Raw genomic sequence first — 21125 nt, forward strand, 5'->3', positions numbered from 1 at the left:
TTAAAAAAATTAAAACAATTTTAATTGTTCAAGCAGCTTTTAAGGTTTTATAATTGCACATTGTATTTTGGATGCATCAAAATAGTTTGAAATGCTTTACAGTACTGAATGTTCTGTAAGGCAGTACGGTGTGTTTCCCCTGTGTTAGGGCAAACACGAAATTATTGCGACATCGAAAATGTTCCGCCAATTTTCTTATAATGTTAAGAATCAAACCAAAATTTCAGGGTAGTTTCAAACATATATTTACTTCAAAAAATCAAAAGAAAAGTTTATCGATGGAGCCTTGAGTGTAAAATTGAACGCATTTTCTCTTGATGCCCTCATTAAAGTCTTTACAGTGTCATCCGTTTCTCAGTTTTTTTTCCATTTTCTTAACATGTCCTTCTCGTCTTTGACTTCTTGCTCTTCCGAAGTTCCCGCTTCGTTATTGCCCAATACTGCTCCACCGGGCGCAGCTCCGGACAGTTGGGCGGGTCCTCCATGTCTTCCACATCGAACTTGCTGTTGCCGGTAAAAAACTCCAACCCCGCAATTTACTCAAAATCGGCTTTTATAAACGTTTCGTCGTCCATCACACAGCTGCCATATTCTGTCAGCATCTTCTCGTAGAGCTTGCGTGCCCGAGTTTCAGCCGTCGATTGTTGCCGCTCATCGCGGTTAGGGAAATTCTGTACCTTGTATGTACATATACCGATCTTTTTAGCCAAATCACGGCTTGAGACGTTGGGATTTTCTTTCTTCATCCGCTTCACCTCTCCCTCCGTCTTTTTGTTCTCCGGTCCCGGTTTTCTTCCAGCATCTTTGCCATGGTCCAACGTCAACCGTTCCAACACTCTGGAGACGGTTGAATGGTGAATGTTCAACATTTTTCCCAACTGCCGGTGCGACAGGTCAGGAAATTCCAGGTGTATGGAAAGAATTTGTTCTCTCGACTCGCGTTGGTTCACCTCCATTTTCGTTGAATCGAAAAACACGACTTCGAGTTTGACAGCATGTAAACAATACACATCAATGAGAAAGTGTGCCAAATTTGGTTGATTTTTACCCAATGGTGAAAAAAAAGTTACGCCCTGTCACAATAATTTCGTGTACGCACTTTAAAAGTTAATCGCTGTTACTTTCAAGCTAGAAGTGCTAAATTTTGGTCCATAGGGATGCCAGGTGTTTAGGATGAAAAATCTGGGCAATTTTTAAAAAAAGTCTGTGTGTGTCTGGGCATACGGAAAATCACAAAATTGGTACTAAACAAGAAATAAAACTTGGTGAATCGTGTGTGCGGGGGGGGGGGGGGGGGAGGGATGGTGTTTGTGCTATGATGTTCGGATTATTTTCAAGTTGATAACTATATAACAAACACTGTTTCCTACCACGTACCATGCCGATCTTATTTTTAAAAAAAATGTTTAATGATTGATTGGTCATACCAAAGAATACAAGCCAGATTTTAGTCAAATCTGCCACTTACATATCAAATATGATACATTAATATCGATTTTATCTGTCAATTTTGAAAGTCTGTAAAATCTGGGCACTCTCAGCAAAAATCTGGGCAAAATCTGTGTCGGACCAATATCTGGACGAAGGGTCAAAAGTCTTGGTTTTACAGACAAATCTGAGCACCTGGCAACCCACTCCATGGGATGCAAAAGTAATACTTGAAAGTAACCCGCTTCGAGATGTCTAGAATCAGTCCTTATGGGTAAGACTGATCGTCAAGAATATTTTTAGACTGGATATAGCCGATTCGTACTCTGACGATAACCGCTCAAAAAGTGCAAAAATAAAGGAATTAATTAATAAATATCACCGGTACTTTATTCGATTTTTACTTATTGACTTATTTCGGTGAGAGAAACTTTTTTTTTATTTAAAAATCTACGTAGCGTTTCGGGTACGTAGTATCCCGAAACGCCACGTAAATTTAAAAAAAATCAATAAGTAAAAACCGTGTAAAATAAAGATGGCCTACTGATAAAATGTTATTTTTGTTAAATAGTTATTTTGCTTTTAAATGCCACATGCTTATGAACGAAAGATACTATTTTTTCAACATTTTCATTCTGCAGTTTTTTTAGTTTGAAATACCTTCCACATTTTACAGGAGCACGATGAACTTGAAAATTTTGGAAAAAGGGCGGATTTTTTGTTTTTTTGGAGATCATGAAATTCACTTAATGTCTATTGTTATTACACTATTTGATATTTATGGGCTGGATAAACCCAGCAATTTTCAGATCCCTTGAAAAAACTTGCACATAAATAATTGGGAAATTAAATTCATTTGGTGTTTTCCTTTAAATGGCATGTTTATTTTCTTTCTGTGAACTTGTAAGCATTATATCAACCAGTTTTTAAATTGTTCTCAATCAAATGAAGAATAATATTTTTAAAAAAATCATTGGTGTAACATAAATAATTCATTAAGATAAATCTCTATGTCGTAACCCTTTTATAAATTCAAGCCCATTCATAGCGCTCAGATTTTGTCTCTAGTATTTTGTCACCTTATATCCTACACCCTACTTAAAAACCCGAGTCATAAAAAGAATATTTTAATTTTTTTTATCATTATCGTTCTTTCGAATAAAAAATAACAAATTGGTAAATATTAAGTGGTATGAATAAGGTTTAGCAATTGCTTCGGTAGCTTTTACTTAGCTGGAAATCAATCAAAGCAAAAGTCCAAAGCATTTGCTTAGTTTGGTATGAATAAACATTTGCTTAGCGGATGTGTACTAAAGTCTTAGAACATAGCTTTTGCTTCGAAAAATAGAGCTATCCAACCAGCAGAATCTGAAGTTTTCTAAAGTAAAATGAAAGAAGACGATCAGAAAATTGAAAAGTACGGCTAAAGTAGCCTTGAAGTCGACGAAGCGGGTGGTGGGTGTACGAACGACCGGAATTTGTTGTTAATGCGTGCTCGTATGTTGATGTTTAAAGAAAAATTAATACATATTCGAATATTGTCAAACAAAAAATGGCCTAACTTTATTATTTATCATAGCTCACCCACATGTATTCGGATCGGGATAATCCGATGTATGAAAAATATAGGCAATAGGCGCGCATTTTAATTCAGATTTTTTTTTAATCTTAGGATTATAAAAAATTATATAAAAATGAGAGATCTGTATAATGTTTTAAATTATTACAATTTATTTCTTACTTTGAGCCAATTGGGACTTCTTCCACTATAGCCGGATTTTTTTTAATTTGAAATATTTACTAATTGATTTGTTTATTGTCATCTTAGACGAATGATTTTATACAACGACAGGAATATGAAAAAAGTTGGGTTATCACTTTGACTTTTCTTTATCCATGTTGAAAATACCTTTTTGAATTGTTTTGAAGTGAAATATTGCTAATTTGATAAGTTCATGACGTTATTAAAGAATTTTTTATTGGAAAAGTCTGCTACCGAGCATGCTTAGAAAATAAAGCAATTGTTATGAGATTTGTCGAGCAATTGCTTCAGATTTGAGCTTTATTCATACCAAACTAGCTTGTTCTAAAAGTAAAAGCTCCTGACTGAGAAAACAGCTGTCAAAAAAACTTTATTCATAACAACCGAAGCAATTGCTTTAAGCGACTGCTCGACTGCTCGATTCAGTTTAGCAAAAGCAATTACTAAGTTTTTTTCATACCACCCATTAACTCAGCATCGTGATGGCTTCAATAATATAGGAATCAAACTTTGAATTCCTTGTTCAGATACGGAAACGCATACCTATTCGCTGCATAATGTTGCTAGGAAAGCATAATTTTAACAGACTCGCTCTCTAAACAACTGCTACAGGCATTACACAACATAAATATTGCTGAAAACATATTTTCACTTTCAACCTTTCGCTAACGAAGATAGGGCAATGAAGTGCGACCTATCTAGCAGTCCTCTATTTAGAACGTTTGCCCAATACAGCGTTTTCCAGCTGGGTGCCACACCGCAACATGAATCACACCCGCAAACATTTGGAGGAAAAAATAATAACATCATATTAGAACGGCAGAAGCATATTATGAATTATCAAAGTTGTTGGGAAGAGCACCAAAAAACATACACCGAAAAACAACAACAACAACGTTCAGCATAAAAGAGCAACTCCAAAACTGGGTTAAACATATATTTCGGCTCCCCATCGGTTTGGGTTTCATCTTTTTGCCATAGAGCCCTAGTGATATACTTACATACAGGCAGGCACACTCTATGTGCCACATAAATCCCCTATTGGAGCATAAATATGCCCGGCCAGATAGAGTGTTCCTCAACGCAACAAAGAATAGGCCATTTAGAGCGTTCTTGGTTTTACTACTCTGTGTATGGTGGTAGCATATGCCGGGATCCAAATCTATTCCCGAAAGGAGAAAAAAAAATCTGCCGCAACCCCTCACGAACCTCAACCCATCCCACAGAATGGTTAGTTGCGTTTTACGCACCCGAAAAGCCGGCCGGGGAGCTTTATGTTGAGTGTTGTTTGGTAAATGCATGGTACATAAACTAGCAAAATGCTTTGCCCTGTTGGACTTTATGCTCAGGCATCTTTTAGGGAGCGGTGATGTATCGGGTACGCATTGTTGGAATAAATTTGGGATGTTAACCCGCCACCCAGTCCGGTCCCTTCGCTTTTGTACATACATATTTACCAAGGTACAAACCTGATGGGGGGAGACGAGCTGACGATGATGCTCAATGACCACGCGCACCCGCCGTCGTTTTCGTATGCCGAAATCTACTAGAAATGCTCCCCTCTTAGCGGGTCGTTGAACTCTCAACGTTCTTGGCACGTGTGGGTGGTGTACATATCATTTGTGAAACCTCCGAAATAAGTTCTTAACCTAAGTTTCCTCAAAAGATTCTTACTGAAAGATTATGTTCACAAATAGTATTCATTTGCATGCCTGAGGAGACTTAAATAAACCCATCAAATTCAAATTTGAAGAAAAAATTGGCAAATTTTCAGTTTGATTTATTTAACAAACATGTACCTAAAACTCTCCAAAAACATCAGGAAATAATGTATCAATGTTAATGTATTCATTGCATATTATATAGCGTTTTGCCAGAAATACCTCAACCTTTCCTGTCGGATTTTGTTTAGACTTACCTACTGTCATTTTGTTCTATCTGAACAATAGTAAGCAATGAATGTTTGTAAACAATGGATGCTACCCTTGTTATTATACTAGGCATCATATTTTAAAACTATTTTCCGATAATTTTTGAATGTGCTGTGAATAATATTGGTCTAAACTTTTCTAGAAAGTCGATTTTCATTCGAAGTACGAAAACGCCAAAATGTATACTATCAAAACGGCGTAAATTTTACATAATGATGATTGTTTCCAGACCAAAATAAACGACAAATAAAAAGATTTAATAACCCTTTATAAATAAGACATTTTGTTCCAATTCTTATGGATCTGTTTGAAAAAAAAAGCAATGTTGCAGACAGTGGAAATAGAAAAAAATGCATAGCGACCGAAAAAGAGACCAGCGACCTTTTATCTAATGATGTATTTGAAATTATCGAACCAAAAGCTTCCAAACAGTTAGATGAAATAATATAGGCAAAGAAAAATAAATGTAGGCAAAGCACGATTTTGAACTACTTATCGTCATTGATGAATTACAACACATCATTACTGTGATACCTCATGAGAAAAATCACTTAAGCGGGCCACAGACTACACCACATTTGTACAAATGCGATGAAATTCGATGAAATTTTGTCGCTGTGAACACGATTCGCATCGTGTATGGCACTGCTTGAATGAGTTTGAGTAAAATCGGTCGGGATCGAATTATTTTGTACAAACCATCTTCCCAGCCGGGGTGGAGATGGTTTTTTTTTGTTGCTGATGCTGTTTTCGCCAGCAGTCGTTTGGGTTTCGCGTGAAATATGTTTGTATCGTGTGTGGGCGAGCAAGAATCAAACAATCGTCGTGGAATCATCGAATTTGTACAGGCCAATTGTATAGTCTATGGCCCGCTTTAAGCAGGCCACAGACTACACCACATCTGTACAAATGCGATGAAATTCTGTCGCTGCGAATACGATTTGCATCGTGTATGGCACTGCTTGAATGACCGCACAAACCGTTTGAGTGAAATCGGTCGGGATCGAAATTTTTTGTAAAGCGGGCCGTAGACTACACAAATGGCCTGTACAAATTCGATGATTACACGACGATTGTTTGATTCTTGCTCGCCCACATACGATACAAACATATTTCACGCGAACACAAACGATTGCTGGCTAAAACAGAAACAGCAACAAAAAAAACCATCTCCACCCCGGCTGGGAGGTTGGTTTGTACAAAATATTTCGATACCGACCGATTTTACTCCAACCGTTTGCGCACTCTTTCAAGCAGTTCCATACACGATGCAAATCGTGTTCACAGCGACAAAATTTCATCGCATTTGTACAAATGTGGTGTAATCTGTGGTCCGCTTAGTAGCAAACCTTCTATGGCATGGTGTATGGTGATTATAGTGCTGCTTGTACAAAACTCAGGCCATTTACTCAGCCCCAGCCGGGGTGGAGAAAGTTTTTGATGTTGCTGTTGCTGTTACCGCCAGCAATCATTTGTGCTCGCGTGAAATATGTTTGTTTCATGTGTGGGCGAGTGTAGAATCAAACAATCGTCGTGGAATCATCGAATTTGCTTAAGCCATTTGTGTAGTCTACACAGTAAATTTTTGCCTCGATTTCCAGCAAAAAAAATTGCTGGAAATGTTCAGCAATTCAAATTTTTGCTGGAAACCAGCAATCGGTTTTCAAATTGCTGGTTTTTTCAGCATTCGGTTGTGTTCTTGTAATTTTTGCTGAAAAACCAGCAATCGGTTTTCAAATTGCTGGAATTTCCAGCAATTGATGTAGTTAGCTGGAAAATCAGCAATCGAATTGTCAAATTGGAGTCTGTTTGTTTTCGTACGCTGAAGCAAGGTGAGACTTTATTTCACGAACTTTGATAAGATTAATGCAATTATTCTTATTTTCTTCTATATTTTAGCAACGATACATCAAGCCAAGGGTGAGTATTTATAAGATAGGTAGATATTTCAAGAATAATACTAATCAAAACTCTATTTCAGGTGGCGGATGATTAACATCCCGATGTTTGTAAATTAAAATAATATGTGATTTTGGGAATAAATACATAAAAGAAAAATGAAAGAAAATAATTGTTGTTCATTTCTTGTCATACCACAGCCAGTATCTAATATTTAATTTCGAATTGAAATATAAATTTGATATCAAATACAACCGAATGTTCTGAAAGAAATAGCTGGTTTCCAGCAATCTTGATTGCTGATTTTCCAGCAATTTGAATTGCTGGAAACCAGCATTAACGTTTACTGTTTTTTCCAGCAATTTAAATTGCTGGAAATTTTGCTGGAAAGTCAGCGGGACAAAAACCAGCAAAATTTTGCTGGTTTCCAGCAAAAAAAAATTTGCTGTGTACGTAGTTATGCAAATGCTTCCTAATTTTACCACTCTTAAATTCGAGCTAAAAGCTTTATAAAGTTAGTTAGATTATTATTATTATAATTTATTAGGGACCTTTTAACCACCCGGGTCTTTCGGATCTGAAAGTTACTTAGTTACATATGGCTTCAAAAAAAATTAGCACACACGGTTCATAGTATTAAAAAACAGTAGGTGTTCTTTAATTCAGCGTCGCAATATAACGTCTAAATTTAAAAAATTTAATTGAATGATCATATTTCAATTTAAAATATAAAGATTTTTCTCTTCATGAATTTTTGACACCCCTAAAGATGGTTTACTGACATTGTTAGAGGGAATCACTACCTCAAAATTGGGTTTCTTTAGATAACCGTGTACTAAACCAAAACAAAAATATTAAAAGTCGAATGATATTTCAAAAAGAAATATTTTATAGCTTTTTCAATTCCAAAATTAGTTTTACATTGTCAAAAAGTTTGTTGTGTATTTAATTATAAATTTTCATTGAATTGAAAAGGAAATTTTAATTCATGCAGAATTATTAATTTTATTGTTAAAAAATGATCATCTAATATCTCTAATATCATTTACGTCCTTTTGAGCTGTTGTTCTCGATGTAAGTGTTTTCTGTTGGATCCGTGTATCCGATCTTGATTTTTTTAGAAAATTGTGATTAAAATGGGTGGAGGAGATTTGGTAAGCATATCAACCTAACTAAATTATTTTTCGCGTCTTAAAAATCTCATTTCTTTCCAGAATCAGAAGAAATCATGGCACCCGAGCACGATGAAAAATCAGGAGCGCGTCTGGAAGGCCGAACAAGCTGATGCTGCAGAAAAGCGGAAGCTTGCCGAATTGCAGCAAGAAATAAACGACGAACGGAATCGCGAGGAGCTCCAGAGTATAGCCAAAAAGTCCGGCCTCATTCCGGATGATGGAAGCGGAGACCGGAAGCTGGAATGGATGTACAGAGGACCCCAGGTCAACCGTGAAGAGTATCTGCTTGGCCGGACGGTTGATAAACACTTTGAACAGTTGGATGCCCAGGAACGGGCCGGACCGAGTGTTGGTATCTCTCAGCCAAAGAATCACGTTGAGCACGAATGTATTCCGTTTTCGATAAGAGAATACAAAGGACTGGAAGGGTCCGAACAGGTGGACATGGTTCGGAAGCTTATGGAGGATCCATTGATGGCCATCAAGCAAAAAGAAGTCGAAAGCCGACAGAAAATACTTCAGAATCCGGTCAAGCTAAAAGAACTGCACCATCTGTTGAAAAATGATGACACCATCAAGGGCAAAAAGGGCCGAAAAAAGGAAAAGAAAGAGAAAAAAAGTAAGTTAATCTATAATTGTTGATGATGATAATTTGAGCATTAATGAACTGAACGATATTTATTAAAACTCTATTTGTACCAAAAATGTTTGAGCAATACTCTAAAAAGTATCTTGTATTATTTGCTACTTTTCAGAAAAATCAAAAAAGAAGCGACGAGATCATTCATCTAGCAGTCGTTCCGCTAGTGACGATTCTGGAGGAGACGACAGAGATCTGGACAAACTACTTACTGAGAAGTATAAAAAAGTTCAAAGCAGAATCGATACAGAGCAAAACGAAGATATCAATCTGGATAAATTACTTAGCATGAAGTATCAAAAGCTTTCAAAAGAGCTTAACAAAATGTCCAAATCCAAAAAATCTAAAAAGAAAAGGCACCAATCCAGCAGTTCGGAAGATGATAGTTCTGACTCTGAAAGAGAGCGAAAAGTGCGAAAACGTAATGCTGTTTCCAGAGAAAAAGACAGGTCAGGGAATCCTAGGCAAAGAAATAGGTCCCGTAGTTTACAAAGGAAACACAGGTCGCGGACCCGTTCTAAAAGTGCGGACAGATTTTCTCACCGAGACCGAAATCGTCCTAGAAGTCGTGAACACAAACAGTCACCTGACCGTTTCAGAAAACGTTCTCCTTCAAGGGATCGTAAAAACCATCGTACAAGATCTGTTTCCAGCAGCTCGAACTCCTCTCCCGAGGAACCTAGGAGAAATCCTCATATGGATTCCGATGAAGAAGAAAGGCGCCCGGCGAAGAAAAACTTCGGTTTGGTCACATCGTCTGGCAAAAAATTGGAACTAAACAAACGAGATGAAGTGAAATTGTACAAGCGTGAAGAAATCAAAGCCAGCCAATCGAGTCAGAAACCCTCCTGGAGTAGGCCAGAGAAGAAAAAAATTCTCACCGAGGAAGAAATGGAAGCCAGGAGAAGGGAAATGTTGGGTAATGCTGCTTGGAGGGACCAGGAACGACAGAGAAACGTAAAACAGTACGAAGACGATGATCGGCGCCAGGAGGAGAAAGAAGGTCACCGAAAGTACGATAAAGAGTTCGTAAATCGCCAATTCAAGCATGCTGCCGATAATGAGACCGTCGAGCGGAGGATCAAATCTAACCGAAACAACATCCAAAGGGCCGGTGGCTCTATGAGCAATAATTTTGCTAGACGCTAGAGAGTATTTAAATGGAAATTACTTATGTCAATGTTTCATGTGGTTCACAATAAAATAATTCTGCCGAATTCTTGATTTTTTATTTTTTTTGATCATTTTCATTTTTAGCTTTTTTTAATTTACGAAATTTAATAAATTGATCTGCGCTTAAAAATCTCGTCGTCTTCAAAAATCCATATTTCTTCTAATTCGAGAAAATACTAAGACAATCACGTATCAAGTCAAAAGCCTGTTGTCCTTCAGAAAAAAAATCAAAGCGTTGAATGCATGGAATTTAAATCATATTTCTGATATTATTAGGAACGTAACCGATTAACCTAAATGGTAAAAATCGGTACCAACGTCATACAAACAATAGCAGCCCATTTTTTAAAAAAAGCCTCAGGAACGTTCAAGTTCACGGCATTTTTTTTATAATTTAAGAAATTTGCGTCGTTAATCTCAACGAGAAAAAATAATTTCAGGCTCACATGATTGAAAAAGTACAAATTCCAGCACCTCGTCTGGATATTTATTGGGGATAATAATGCTGCGAGAAAGCGCTTTTGTGTAAGGTACACCGGGGTAAGTGTGGACGCGGGGTAAGTGTGGACGATGGCTATAAAAACAATACTGTGCACTATTTTTTCAAACTGTTGATGCAGTATGTTCAATTTACTTGTAATCTATCCAATAACTGTGAAAAAGATACGATTCAGACAATAACGGTTGTTTACAGCGACTTTTTAGGAATTTTCTATTTTCAACTACGATGTCGAGTTGATATGCATCTTTTTCAATCGCAAATTTCTCCTAAACTAGCTGGCTCTCGATGAAAAACTCTACATTGAAACAATCCTTACATTCCAAACAACCAGTTAGGAAAAGAAACGGCGGTTAAAAATTAAGAAAAAAGAGTTTATTTACAAAAAACTAAAATTTTGTCTCCAACCCCGACCTGGGGTAAGTGTGGACGGCTTTAAAAAGACATTTTTTTCAATTTTCTGTCCTTCATCCTTTATGAGTTGTATTATTTAGCTATATTAAGCATTCGGATCATGAAAATTTGAGTAAAGTACTTATTTGTTCTGTGTTTTTGATGAAATCGGATCTCGTGTGTTGTAACATAAATTACACTGTCGGCAAACAGGCAACCCTGCCGTAACCATCACAGTTCTGTCAACCGACTGATTGTTTTTAATGATTTTCAATGACGACGGTAGAAACGGTGACAAAAAACCGGATATTTAGGACTGTCAAATCGAGGCATTTTAAGACATCGTGTAGTAGCTTGATTTTAAAGTTTATGTGATTTAAATAGTTTAGCCCAAATCAAAGACTTCGTTCCATTTCGTGATTGTTTATTTGCATCAGCAAAGGTCGATTAGCTTCACGTAGGTTTTTAAACGGTTAAAATTACCATAATGTTCGATTATGTAACAATGTACAATATTTAACCTTCTAGGAAGAACTATTCCAAAGTTCCGGATTAGTAGGTTTGTCCCAGCGGACACTTCCGTTACCGAGGTAGTTCCGTCGAGCTTCTGTGAACTGTAAGAAAAGAATAATTAGTTGTGAGAACAAATTCAAGCCAAAACGATTACAATACTTAACCTTCTAGGAAGAACTATTCCAAAGTTCCGGGTTAGTAGATTTGTCCCAGCGGACACTTCAGTTACCGAGGTGGTTCCGTCGAGCTTCTGTAAACTGTAAGTAAAAAGAATAATAAGTTGTGAATACAAATTCAAGCTAAAGCTATACACGATTTGTCACAGGAATCACGCGAGTGATAAAACTTTGACAGGAAGATAAGGCCAAGGTTTGAGAAGAAAACTAAGCTGTAAGTTAAAGTAGAATTGTTAAACCGTAGGACATTTTCTGAAAGATGTATTATTTACAGCTTTGAAGCAATCCAACAACAAAATAAAACTGCTCTCAAAACTTGGACGAATTCTTTCTTGGCCGCATCAATCTTCAAAGAGCTTAACCCGCCCAGGATGGCAGGAAAGGATTACAACCCGGAACTGGAGTTTAACTGCGTTGACTGTATACAATCCGATGCGTACCAGAATATGGTACAATGTGACCAATGTGCGTCCTGGAGGCACTACGCGTGTGCTGGTGTGGACGACTCTGTCGAGGATCACGATTTTATTTGTCGAACGTGCTCTGCTGGTAAGGATGACCGCACACGAAGTTTGGATCCTGGAAGTGATACCATGACAATGGCAGATTCTATGACTCGCTTGATAAAGGAGCAGGAGTTAGAAATCAAAAAGCTGGAATTGGAAGTGAAAGAACGATTTCTCAAGCAAAGAGAGGAATTGTTGGAAGTCGCTGTTGCGCGGAACTCAAGAAACCGGAAAAGTTCGGTGAGTATCCAAGGAAACCAGCAACGGATTAGTAATTGGATTAGCAGCACAGAGAATCCAAATGAAGATGGTGAGGATGAGGATGTTCAACCTTACCCTAGACCAGTGTCTCAAGATGCCTATCTGTATGATGTCGGAAGCAAGCAACGATTGGTTGATCGTTTGAATCAGTTTGAACTGAACGGAAGTCCCACTGCAGATGACGTGCAGGATCTTTTGAATCTCTGTAAGGAAACTTTAGTCTTGACAGATAAAGCAAATCGTATTGGAACCATTCCCAAGTGTAGAACGACATGGAAGTCAGTTGACGAAGCGACTGATCCCACTCTGCGATTGCCGAGTGTGCAAAAGGATAGGTTCCTACATTCTAATAATTTGGAAGCAGTTCCGAGACCTAGCCAGTGGAACACGGAAAGTAGACGATGGCTGATTGATCAGCCAATTCAACCCACATCGAGGGTAGAGTTTGTAGGCCCTGGCCCTGTTTACCCTTCTGCCCTTCCAAACCACCCCAAAGAGTCAGGTAAGCGTCAAGCCTTTATTAATAAACCAAATAACTATGCCTTGAATAATAATCCCACATGTTATACGCCTAATTACGAATCAGGTTGTGGTAAATTTATTGGTCAGTCACACTTTAAATCCTCTTACGGACAGCAGCGTTTTGATACCGCTGGACCGAAATTTGAAATTAGACAAATGCATCAACCCAATACAAACCCTGATTTTCTTGATTGTCAATCGCATTACGAGTCCGCAAGACCTGAGTTTAATACACTGCCATCAGTACAATATCCCCACGCCCCCATAAACACTAGAAACAATCTTATGATCCATACAAGCCCTACTCCACAACAACTTACTGCTAGACAGTCACTAGCTCGGGAATTACCGCGATTTTCCGGTGATCCGGCAGATTGGCCGATGTTTATTGCCAACTTTGAGTACACGACAGCAGCGTGTGGTTTCACGGATGGTGAGAATATGGTGCGTCTACAAAAGTGCTTGTGTGGCAGTGCCCTTGAATCAGTTCGAAGTCAACTAGTTCTACCAGCAGCAGTGCCTGAAGTAATTGAGACTCTTCGGTTTCGTTTTGGAAGACCGGAAGTGCTGATCAACTCGCTTCTGAATCAAGTGCGTTCGCTCCCTGTTATTAAGTCAGACAAATTAGAAGGATTGGTGGAGTTTGGACTTGCAGTGAAGGCTTTGTGTGGACATATCGAAGCAGCCAACGAATTTTCTCATCTGTACAATCCACAGTTGCTCCAGGAGCTGGTGGCGAAGCTGCCTACAGAACAGCGGATGCTCTGGGCTGCACATCGACGGGATTTGAAGGCGGTAAACCTGAAAACATTCAGTGACTATATGACGACCGTGGTTCGTGATGCGACTAGTGTCATTGTGTATGAACCAGAAACAAAGAAAAATAATCCTCGTGAAGTGAATCGTGACAAATTTAAATCTAGAGCTTACATTAATTCGCATTCTAGTGACGTCGAAAACTATAGTGAATTCGCAACAAATACGAAACAGATAGACTGTGGTAGCTGTGGTGAACCGGGTCATCGCCTTAGAGAATGCAAAACCTTCAAGGATCTTCCTATTGATGAGAGGTGGAGGAGAGTAAGGGCCTTGAATCTATGCCAGATCTGCTTGTACGGACACGGACGCCGACCATGTCGTATAACTAGCCGCTGCAACATTGATGGATGTCAACACAGACATCATGCCTCGTTACATGACAAGAAGATTTCATCAGATCATCAGCAAGCCCAATCAGCACAGAATCACGCTCATCGTAACGCTGACGGCTCCATGCTTTTCCGGATCATACCAGTGACAGTTCACGGTTCACAGGGTTCAGTAGAAACGTATGCGTTTTTGGACGAAGGGTCGGATTTGACATTGGTTGAAGAAGGCCTCGCTAAGAAGTTAGGAGTAAGTGGAACTCGTCTACCGTTATGCCTCCATTGGACAGGGAACACTTCACGCATGGAACAGAATTCGATGAAAATTAACCTAGAAATCTCCGGTTCCAATCAACAAAAACGATACAAAATAAAGAACGCCCGCACGGTCTCTACTTTGAATCTTCCACAACAGAGCTTTGAAGCAGAGGAAGCGATTAGCTGCCACTCGCATTTGATGGGACTACCTTTAACGAGCTACATGAACGCTAAACCAACCATCCTAATTGGGATCGACAACCTGCAACTAGCACTTCCACTTGAGATCAAAGAAGATGACAAATCTGGGATCGTTGCAACGAAAACACGATTAGGATGGTGTGTGTACGGGTACCGGAGCATTCAAACCGGAAGTGGTTACAGTTTTCACGTTTGTAGTTGCACAAAAGATTTAAAACTTCACGACATGGTAAAACAGTTATTTGCGTGGGAAGAATCTGGAGTCACTGTTGAGCAGGTGCTGTCTAAGGACGACCAACGAGCTTTGGCATTGTTAAAGCTCTATACCCGACGAGTAGATGATCGATTCGAAACCGGTCTACTGTGGATAAGCGATAATGTGGAACTACCTAACAGCTTCCCGATGAGTATACGACGTTTAGAATGCCTTGAACGGAAAATGGAACGGAACCCTGAGCTGCGAGCAAATCTCCACAAACAAATAGAAGACTATGTAGCCAAGGGTTATGCTCACAGAGCTACAACCGAAGAACTTCAACGGGCTGATCCACGTCGAGTGTGGTATCTCCCATTGGGAGCTGTCATTAATCCGAAGAAACCAGGGAAGGTACGACTTGTATGGGATGCGGCTGCGAAGGTGGACGGCATTTCGTTGAACTGTGTTTTACTCAAAGGCCCTGATCAGCTTTCTTCGTTGCCTAGCGTGCTTTTTCAGTTTCGTCTGTTTAATGTAGCAGTAACGTCAGATATCAAGGAAATGTTCCATCAAGTGCGAATAAGAGAAGAAGATAAGAACTCGCAGCGTTTTCTCTGGAGATCGGATCCTTCACAGCAGCCTGATGTGTATTTGATGGATGTCGCAACATTCGGGTCGAAGTGCTCTCCGGCATCAGCACAATATGTGAAGAACATCAACGCACAGCAGCACAGTGAGCAGTACCCTAAAGCAGCAAAGGCCGCAGTTGATCGTCACTACGTTGATGATTACCTGCAAAGTTTTGGTAAAGAGGCAGAGGCGAAAGAAGTAGCTATGGACGTGAGGACAGTGCACAGAAAAGGTGGTTTTTCGTTGCATAACTGGAGATCCAATAGTGAAGCCGTCCTTGAACATCTAGGAGAGCTACCGAATGTCTCAAACAAGCCCCTAGATCTAACTAAAGACGATTTGATCAGAGAACGAGTTTTGGGAATGCTTTGGAATCCCAAGAGTGACGAGTTGAGCTTTGCTATTCAGATGAGCGATGAAGTGGAAAAACTACTTGAAACGGAAGTTCGACCTACGAAAAGGCAAATTTTACGCTGCGTGATGACCTTCTTCGATCCCTTGGGGCTGTTAGCACCATTTTTGATACACGGTAAACTGTTAATTCAAGATCTGTGGCGTTCTGGCATTGGTTGGGATCAGGAAGTGGACGATGACGTACATCGACGGTGGGTTAATTGGACCAAGATGATCACCTTTATAGCTGACATTCGTGTACCTCGTTGCTATTTTCCCGGAGCTACTGAAGAAACCTATCACCATGCTCAGCTACATGGCTTCTCAGACGCAAGTGAGTCAGCGTATAGTTGCGCAATATATCTACGAACGATGAGTGAAGATGGTTCCTGGAAAACTCGCTTAGTCGCAGGTAAAGCAAAAGTAGCACCACTAAAGCCAGTTACAATTCCAAGGCTTGAACTGCAAGGTTGTGTTCTGGCGGCACGTTTGATGAAATTTGTACAACAAAACCATGACATCGAGATAGAACAACGTTATCTGTGGACTGATTCTACCACGGCTCTTTCCTGGATAAGAGCTGATCCACATAACTATCGTCCGTACGTAGCCCATAGAGTAGGTGAAATACAGGAGTTGTCCAAAGGAGACGAGTGGAGATGGGTGCCTACAAAGATCAATCCTGCAGATGAAGCCACCAAGTGGGGCAGCGGACCTTATTTTAAGAACGATAGCAACTGGTTCGATGGTCCAAGGTTCCTTGCTTTATCAGAAGAAAATTGGCCCAGACCGCGAGAATCTTTTGTTAGCACTGATGAGGAGAGAAAAGTTACGGTATCGGTTCACCTCCATCGTGAGTCAGTTATCAAGTATCATCGATTCTCTCGATGGGAACGACTACACAGAGCTATTGCATATGCACTAAGATACCTAAATAAAGTCTTCAAGAAACAGCACACGAATACGGAGATGTTGGAGCAATATGAACTGTTGGCAGCGGAACAAGAAATTATCAAACAAGTTCAGCGGGAGAGTTATCCAGAAGAAATGGCTCTGTTGACAAACACCAAGAGCCGCGGTGAAGAATCTACAATACAACAGGTCGATTCGAGTAGCAGATTGTATCAACTAATTCCGTTCCTGGATGCTCAAGGCGTGATGCGAGAAAATAGTCGTGTAAAAACATCGAAAACACTAGCGTATGGTGTCCGCTATCCTATTATTTTGCCAAGGAAACATAAGGTGACAGAGCTGCTTGTCGATTGGTTTCATCGTCGTTTTCATCATGCTAACTTCGAGACTGTGGTAAACGAAATGCGTCAGGTGTATAGCATACCAAAACTTCCCCAAGCAACAATTTAAATCCCTTGTGGTTTTATAGTAAAAAAGGCAGGTTTTATAATAGGATTGCAAAAGCGCTGATGGTTTTGAAGAGTCTTCTGGGTAGATTATTATATAATCTATCTTTAGGATAGCTACACAACCACTACCTGACTTCATTATAAGTCCTCAATCAAGATCTGGAATAAGTTTTATAACCATGTATATAATGGTTTTGAAAGCCATCTTCAAATCAATTACTGCGCCTCGTTCTGACACCGAAATGAAACTGTATTTGAATTTATGGATTGATGGTTTTGAAGTCCGCTACAAAGCCATTTCAAAACCTCATTCTAGATACTGCCTAGAAACAGCCTTGAAGAATACCATAAAAAATGACAGTTCGAATCCGACCGAAAGGTAAACAAAAATGTATGTGGTTGCGGCTCAAATCTTCATCTAGAAGAATTTAAGCAATAAATCGGTTTCGAAAGGCAAATGAGACGGAATTTTGTAGCATAGTCCACGATAGCCGTTTTCAGAGATTCGATAATCATTGAGCCGGTTTCTCCGGCAACTCCGTCTTCACCCGAACCAATAGCCTTCAGTGAGAAACAGGCAGGGACTACCCCTTCGAAGAAAACTGGAATTGTTCATGTAACAATTACATGGAATGATTATTTTTAAAATACTCAAATAATCAAGTGAAATCTTGCATAACAATCTGAAGCTGCCATATATTTTATTTTAATTTGTTTATATTTAGCCGCAAAAAGAACAAACAGGAAAAATAACACGCAGGTTTTACAATTTATCGTTTATTATTTCACATCTTTTTAGCACTCTATTTACATCACAATTTTATTCAACACATAAACTTATTGATACCTTCTTTGGTTTCCTAGAAAACTCATCACCTCCTGTTTTTACCTTCTGGATTCGGTGCACTTAAAACGGCTCATCTTGCGTCTCCTGCTTCGTATTACTTCCCGACGTAAGGTCGTGATGTCCCGGAATAAATACTAGAGATGTTCCGATCGAAGTGTTGTACAGCAGTGTCCTTCCAGTCGGTTTGAATTTTAACTCCTTCCAGCGAGCGATTTCTTTTTTTTGACGATAACGAGCTGCCCAGGTACCAGAGTGAACACCGACCTAAAATGCAGAACTTCTGTTGTAGGTTGTTGAAAGAAAATATTTAAGAATTTATTTACCTGTAAACGCGTGGGGAATCATTTCAGTCTCTTCTGGTGTTCTGGTTCCGATCGACCGCAGCGCAAAACTTTCCGGAAATCAAGGGCAGAAGATTGAGGAGTTCGAATTTTTTTTAGAAATGATTTGTTTTTGTTTTTGGTGGCGAACTGTCACATGCACTGGGATAAGAACACTTGTAAAGATCCGTGAAAATGTCGTTTGGTTTTATAAGGGGTAAAATTAAAGTTGGTTTAAGAGAAGTTATTCTTAAAATGACATTTTCCAGAAAAGTTGGATTGGTTTTTTCAAGTCAATGAATCGCCATTTTTTAATGCAATAAAGCAAATTTAAAATCATGTTTCATCGAATATTTCAATAAACAGCGTCATTTACTATTAAATGGAACCAATCAAGCTATATAAATTGATTATTTTATTGAATATTGACATAGCGTACTTAAATAAAAAAATTGCAAATAAATCGATACATCTATTATCAGGAATTTTTTATTTAAAATCATTTATTTCGGAGAAATACAAGAGCGCGCGGTTTATACATAAGTTTTAAGAAAAAATAATCGATAAAATTGAAAGCGCATTAACTTTATCCATAAAGTAACCGAATCATCGATTGTGATACTTGAATTAATTATAATAGGATAGTTTTTGGTCTGGGTCGAAAATAAAACTATTCCATTAGTTTTTGATCGTGTAAGATTATTTTATTTTAATTAATGCCATTTCAAAACTCTTTTTCGGAAAAAATAATTTCACAAACTTTTTTTTCAGTGCAAAAAGAATTGATTATCTAGAACGAGCCCTGAACAAAACCGTTTTAAGTTCATATGGTTGTAAAAAGTACTTAGGATGAGCACTTCAGAACCTCCTGTAGGTGGGCCTTTTTACTCTTATAGGTGTTTTATAGATGTTTTACTGGGGTTTATATAACTAAACGTAGTTTTAAAGCATAGTTTTTAAGCGACCTTCCAGTTTCTTATAAAACTTAAATTGTTACTTGGGTTCGTCAAGTTGTGAAAAAAGTGTGTAATGACTGTCAAATGTGCAAGCTACGGAACGCAAGACCTTCGCATCCTATCATGGCACCGCTACCAGCTGCTCGATTAGCCGATCATGAACGCCCATTTACCTTTACCGGCCTTGATTATTTTGGGCCGCTACTAGTCAAGGTTGGACGTTCATCAGTGAAGAGATGGGTTTGTTTGTTCACTTGTCTAACTACACGCGCCGTACACTTAGAAGTGGCGTTTGATTTATCTACTGCATCATGTATCTTCTGTGTCCGCCGTTTTATTGGTCGCCGAGGAGCACCCTTAGAATTCTACAGTAACAATGGGACGAATTTCCAAGGAGCATCAAGAATATTACGAGAACAAATTAATCGAGGCTTAGCCAACACCTTTACAAACTGTCAAACGAAGTGGACCTTTAATCCACCAGGGGCTCCTCACATGGGGGGCGTGTGGGAAAGACTCGTTCAATCTGTCAAGTGTGCAATTAAAGACGCGTATGAAGAGGGAAAATTAAATGATGAGGGTTTGCAAACACTGTTAGTAGAAGCCGAAGGCATAGTTAATAGTAGGCCTCTGACGTACTTACCTTTAGACGCAGCAGAATACGAAGCTCTTACCCCTAACCACTTTTTATTAGGAAGCTCCAATGGGGTAAAACAGCCAAGTGTACCTGTAGAAGAATGTCGTAAACTGAAGACTACCTGGGATCTCATACAACATGAGTTGGATGTATTCTGGAAACGCTGGCTCAAGGAATACATGCCAATCATTCGTCGCCGATCTAAATGGTTCAAGCAGGTTCGGCCAATTGAAGTGGGTGATTTAGTTTTGATGGTCGACTCCAAAGTGAGGAACGGATGGATTCGAGGACGTATCGAGGATGTGATTGCTGGGTCAGACGATCAAGTTCGACAAGTTTCTGTGCGGACAGCTAATGGAGTTCTACGCCGAGCGGTTCATCAACTGGCCCTGTTGGATGTGGGACGAGTAAGTGCAGTCTCGGTGGATACCCAGATGCACCCGGGGGAGGATGTCGGCAAACAGGCAACCCTGCCGTAACCATCACAGTTCTGTCAACCGACTGATTGTTTTTAATGATTTTCAATGACGACGGTAGAAACGGTGACAAAAAACCGGATATTTAGGACTGTCAAATCGAGGCATTTTAAGACATCGTGTAGTAGCTTGATTTTAAAGTTTATGTGATTTAAATAGTTTAGCCCAAATCAAAGACTTCGTTCCATTTCGTGATTGTTTATTTGCATCAGCAAAGGTCGATTAGCTTCACGTAGGTTTTTAAACGGTTAAAATTACCATAATGTTCGATTATGTAACAATGTACAATATTTAACCTTCTAGGAAGAACTATTCCAAAGTTCCGGATTAGTAGGTTTGTCCCAGCGGACACTTCCGTTACCGAGGTAGTTCCGTCGAGCTTCTGTGAACTGTAAGAAAAGAATAATTAGTTGTGAGAACAAATTCAAGCCAAAACGATTACAATACTTAACCTTCTAGGAAGAACTATTCCAAAGTTCCGGGTTAGTAGATTTGTCCCAGCGGACACTTCAGTTACCGAGGTGGTTCCGTCGAGCTTCTGTAAACTGTAAGTAAAAAGAATAATAAGTTGTGAATACAAATTCAAGCTAAAGCTATACACGATTTGTCACAGGAATCACGCGAGTGATAAAACTTTGACAGGAAGATAAGGCCAAGGTTTGAGAAGAAAACTAAGCTGTAAGTTAAAGTAGAATTGTTAAACCGTAGGACATTTTCTGAAAGATGTATTATTTACAGCTTTGAAGCAATCCAACAACAAAATAAAACTGCTCTCAAAACTTGGACGAATTCTTTCTTGGCCGCAACATACACACTATAATTATATA

The 21125-nt window shown here is 39.1% G+C and overlaps 2 protein-coding genes across 2 annotated transcripts; both read left to right on the forward strand.

Annotated features, from left to right (window-relative positions):
* The first annotated feature begins 8029 nt into the window (after positions 1 to 8029).
* Positions 8030 to 10052, forward strand: LOC129746315 (pre-mRNA-splicing factor CWC25 homolog). Its single transcript, XM_055739916.1, has 3 exons — positions 8030 to 8174; positions 8235 to 8814; positions 8951 to 10052. Exons 1-3 carry the CDS (start codon positions 8157 to 8159, stop codon positions 9982 to 9984), a joined length of 1632 nt encoding a protein of 543 aa, XP_055595891.1. The 5' UTR covers positions 8030 to 8156; the 3' UTR covers positions 9985 to 10052.
* A 1908-nt stretch (positions 10053 to 11960) lies between these two features.
* Positions 11961 to 20536, forward strand: LOC129742098 (uncharacterized). The gene is made up of 2 exons (XM_055733945.1): positions 11961 to 12858; positions 19880 to 20536. The coding sequence occupies exons 1-2, from the start codon at positions 11961 to 11963 to the stop codon at positions 20299 to 20301; spliced, it is 1320 nt and encodes a 439-aa protein (XP_055589920.1). The 3' UTR covers positions 20302 to 20536.
* The last annotated feature ends 589 nt before the right edge of the window (positions 20537 to 21125 follow it).

The sequence above is a fragment of the Uranotaenia lowii genome, chromosome 2, assembly GCF_029784155.1.
Source record: "Uranotaenia lowii strain MFRU-FL chromosome 2, ASM2978415v1, whole genome shotgun sequence".
In the NCBI taxonomy this organism is placed as follows: Eukaryota; Metazoa; Arthropoda; class Insecta; order Diptera; family Culicidae; genus Uranotaenia; species Uranotaenia lowii.

Bases quoted from the DNA above. Each gene is read 5' to 3' on its own strand.
- LOC129742098 (XM_055733945.1), top strand. From the start codon at position 11,961: ATGGCAGGAAAGGATTACAACCCGGAACTGGAGTTTAACTGCGTTGAC. The intron at 12,859-19,879 runs GTAAGCGTCAAG...ACTTTTTATTAG, and splicing joins AAACCACCCCAAAGAGTCAG to GAAGCTCCAATGGGGTAAAA.
- LOC129746315 (XM_055739916.1), top strand. The intron at 8,815-8,950 runs GTAAGTTAATCT...GCTACTTTTCAG, and splicing joins GGAAAAGAAAGAGAAAAAAA to AAAAATCAAAAAAGAAGCGA.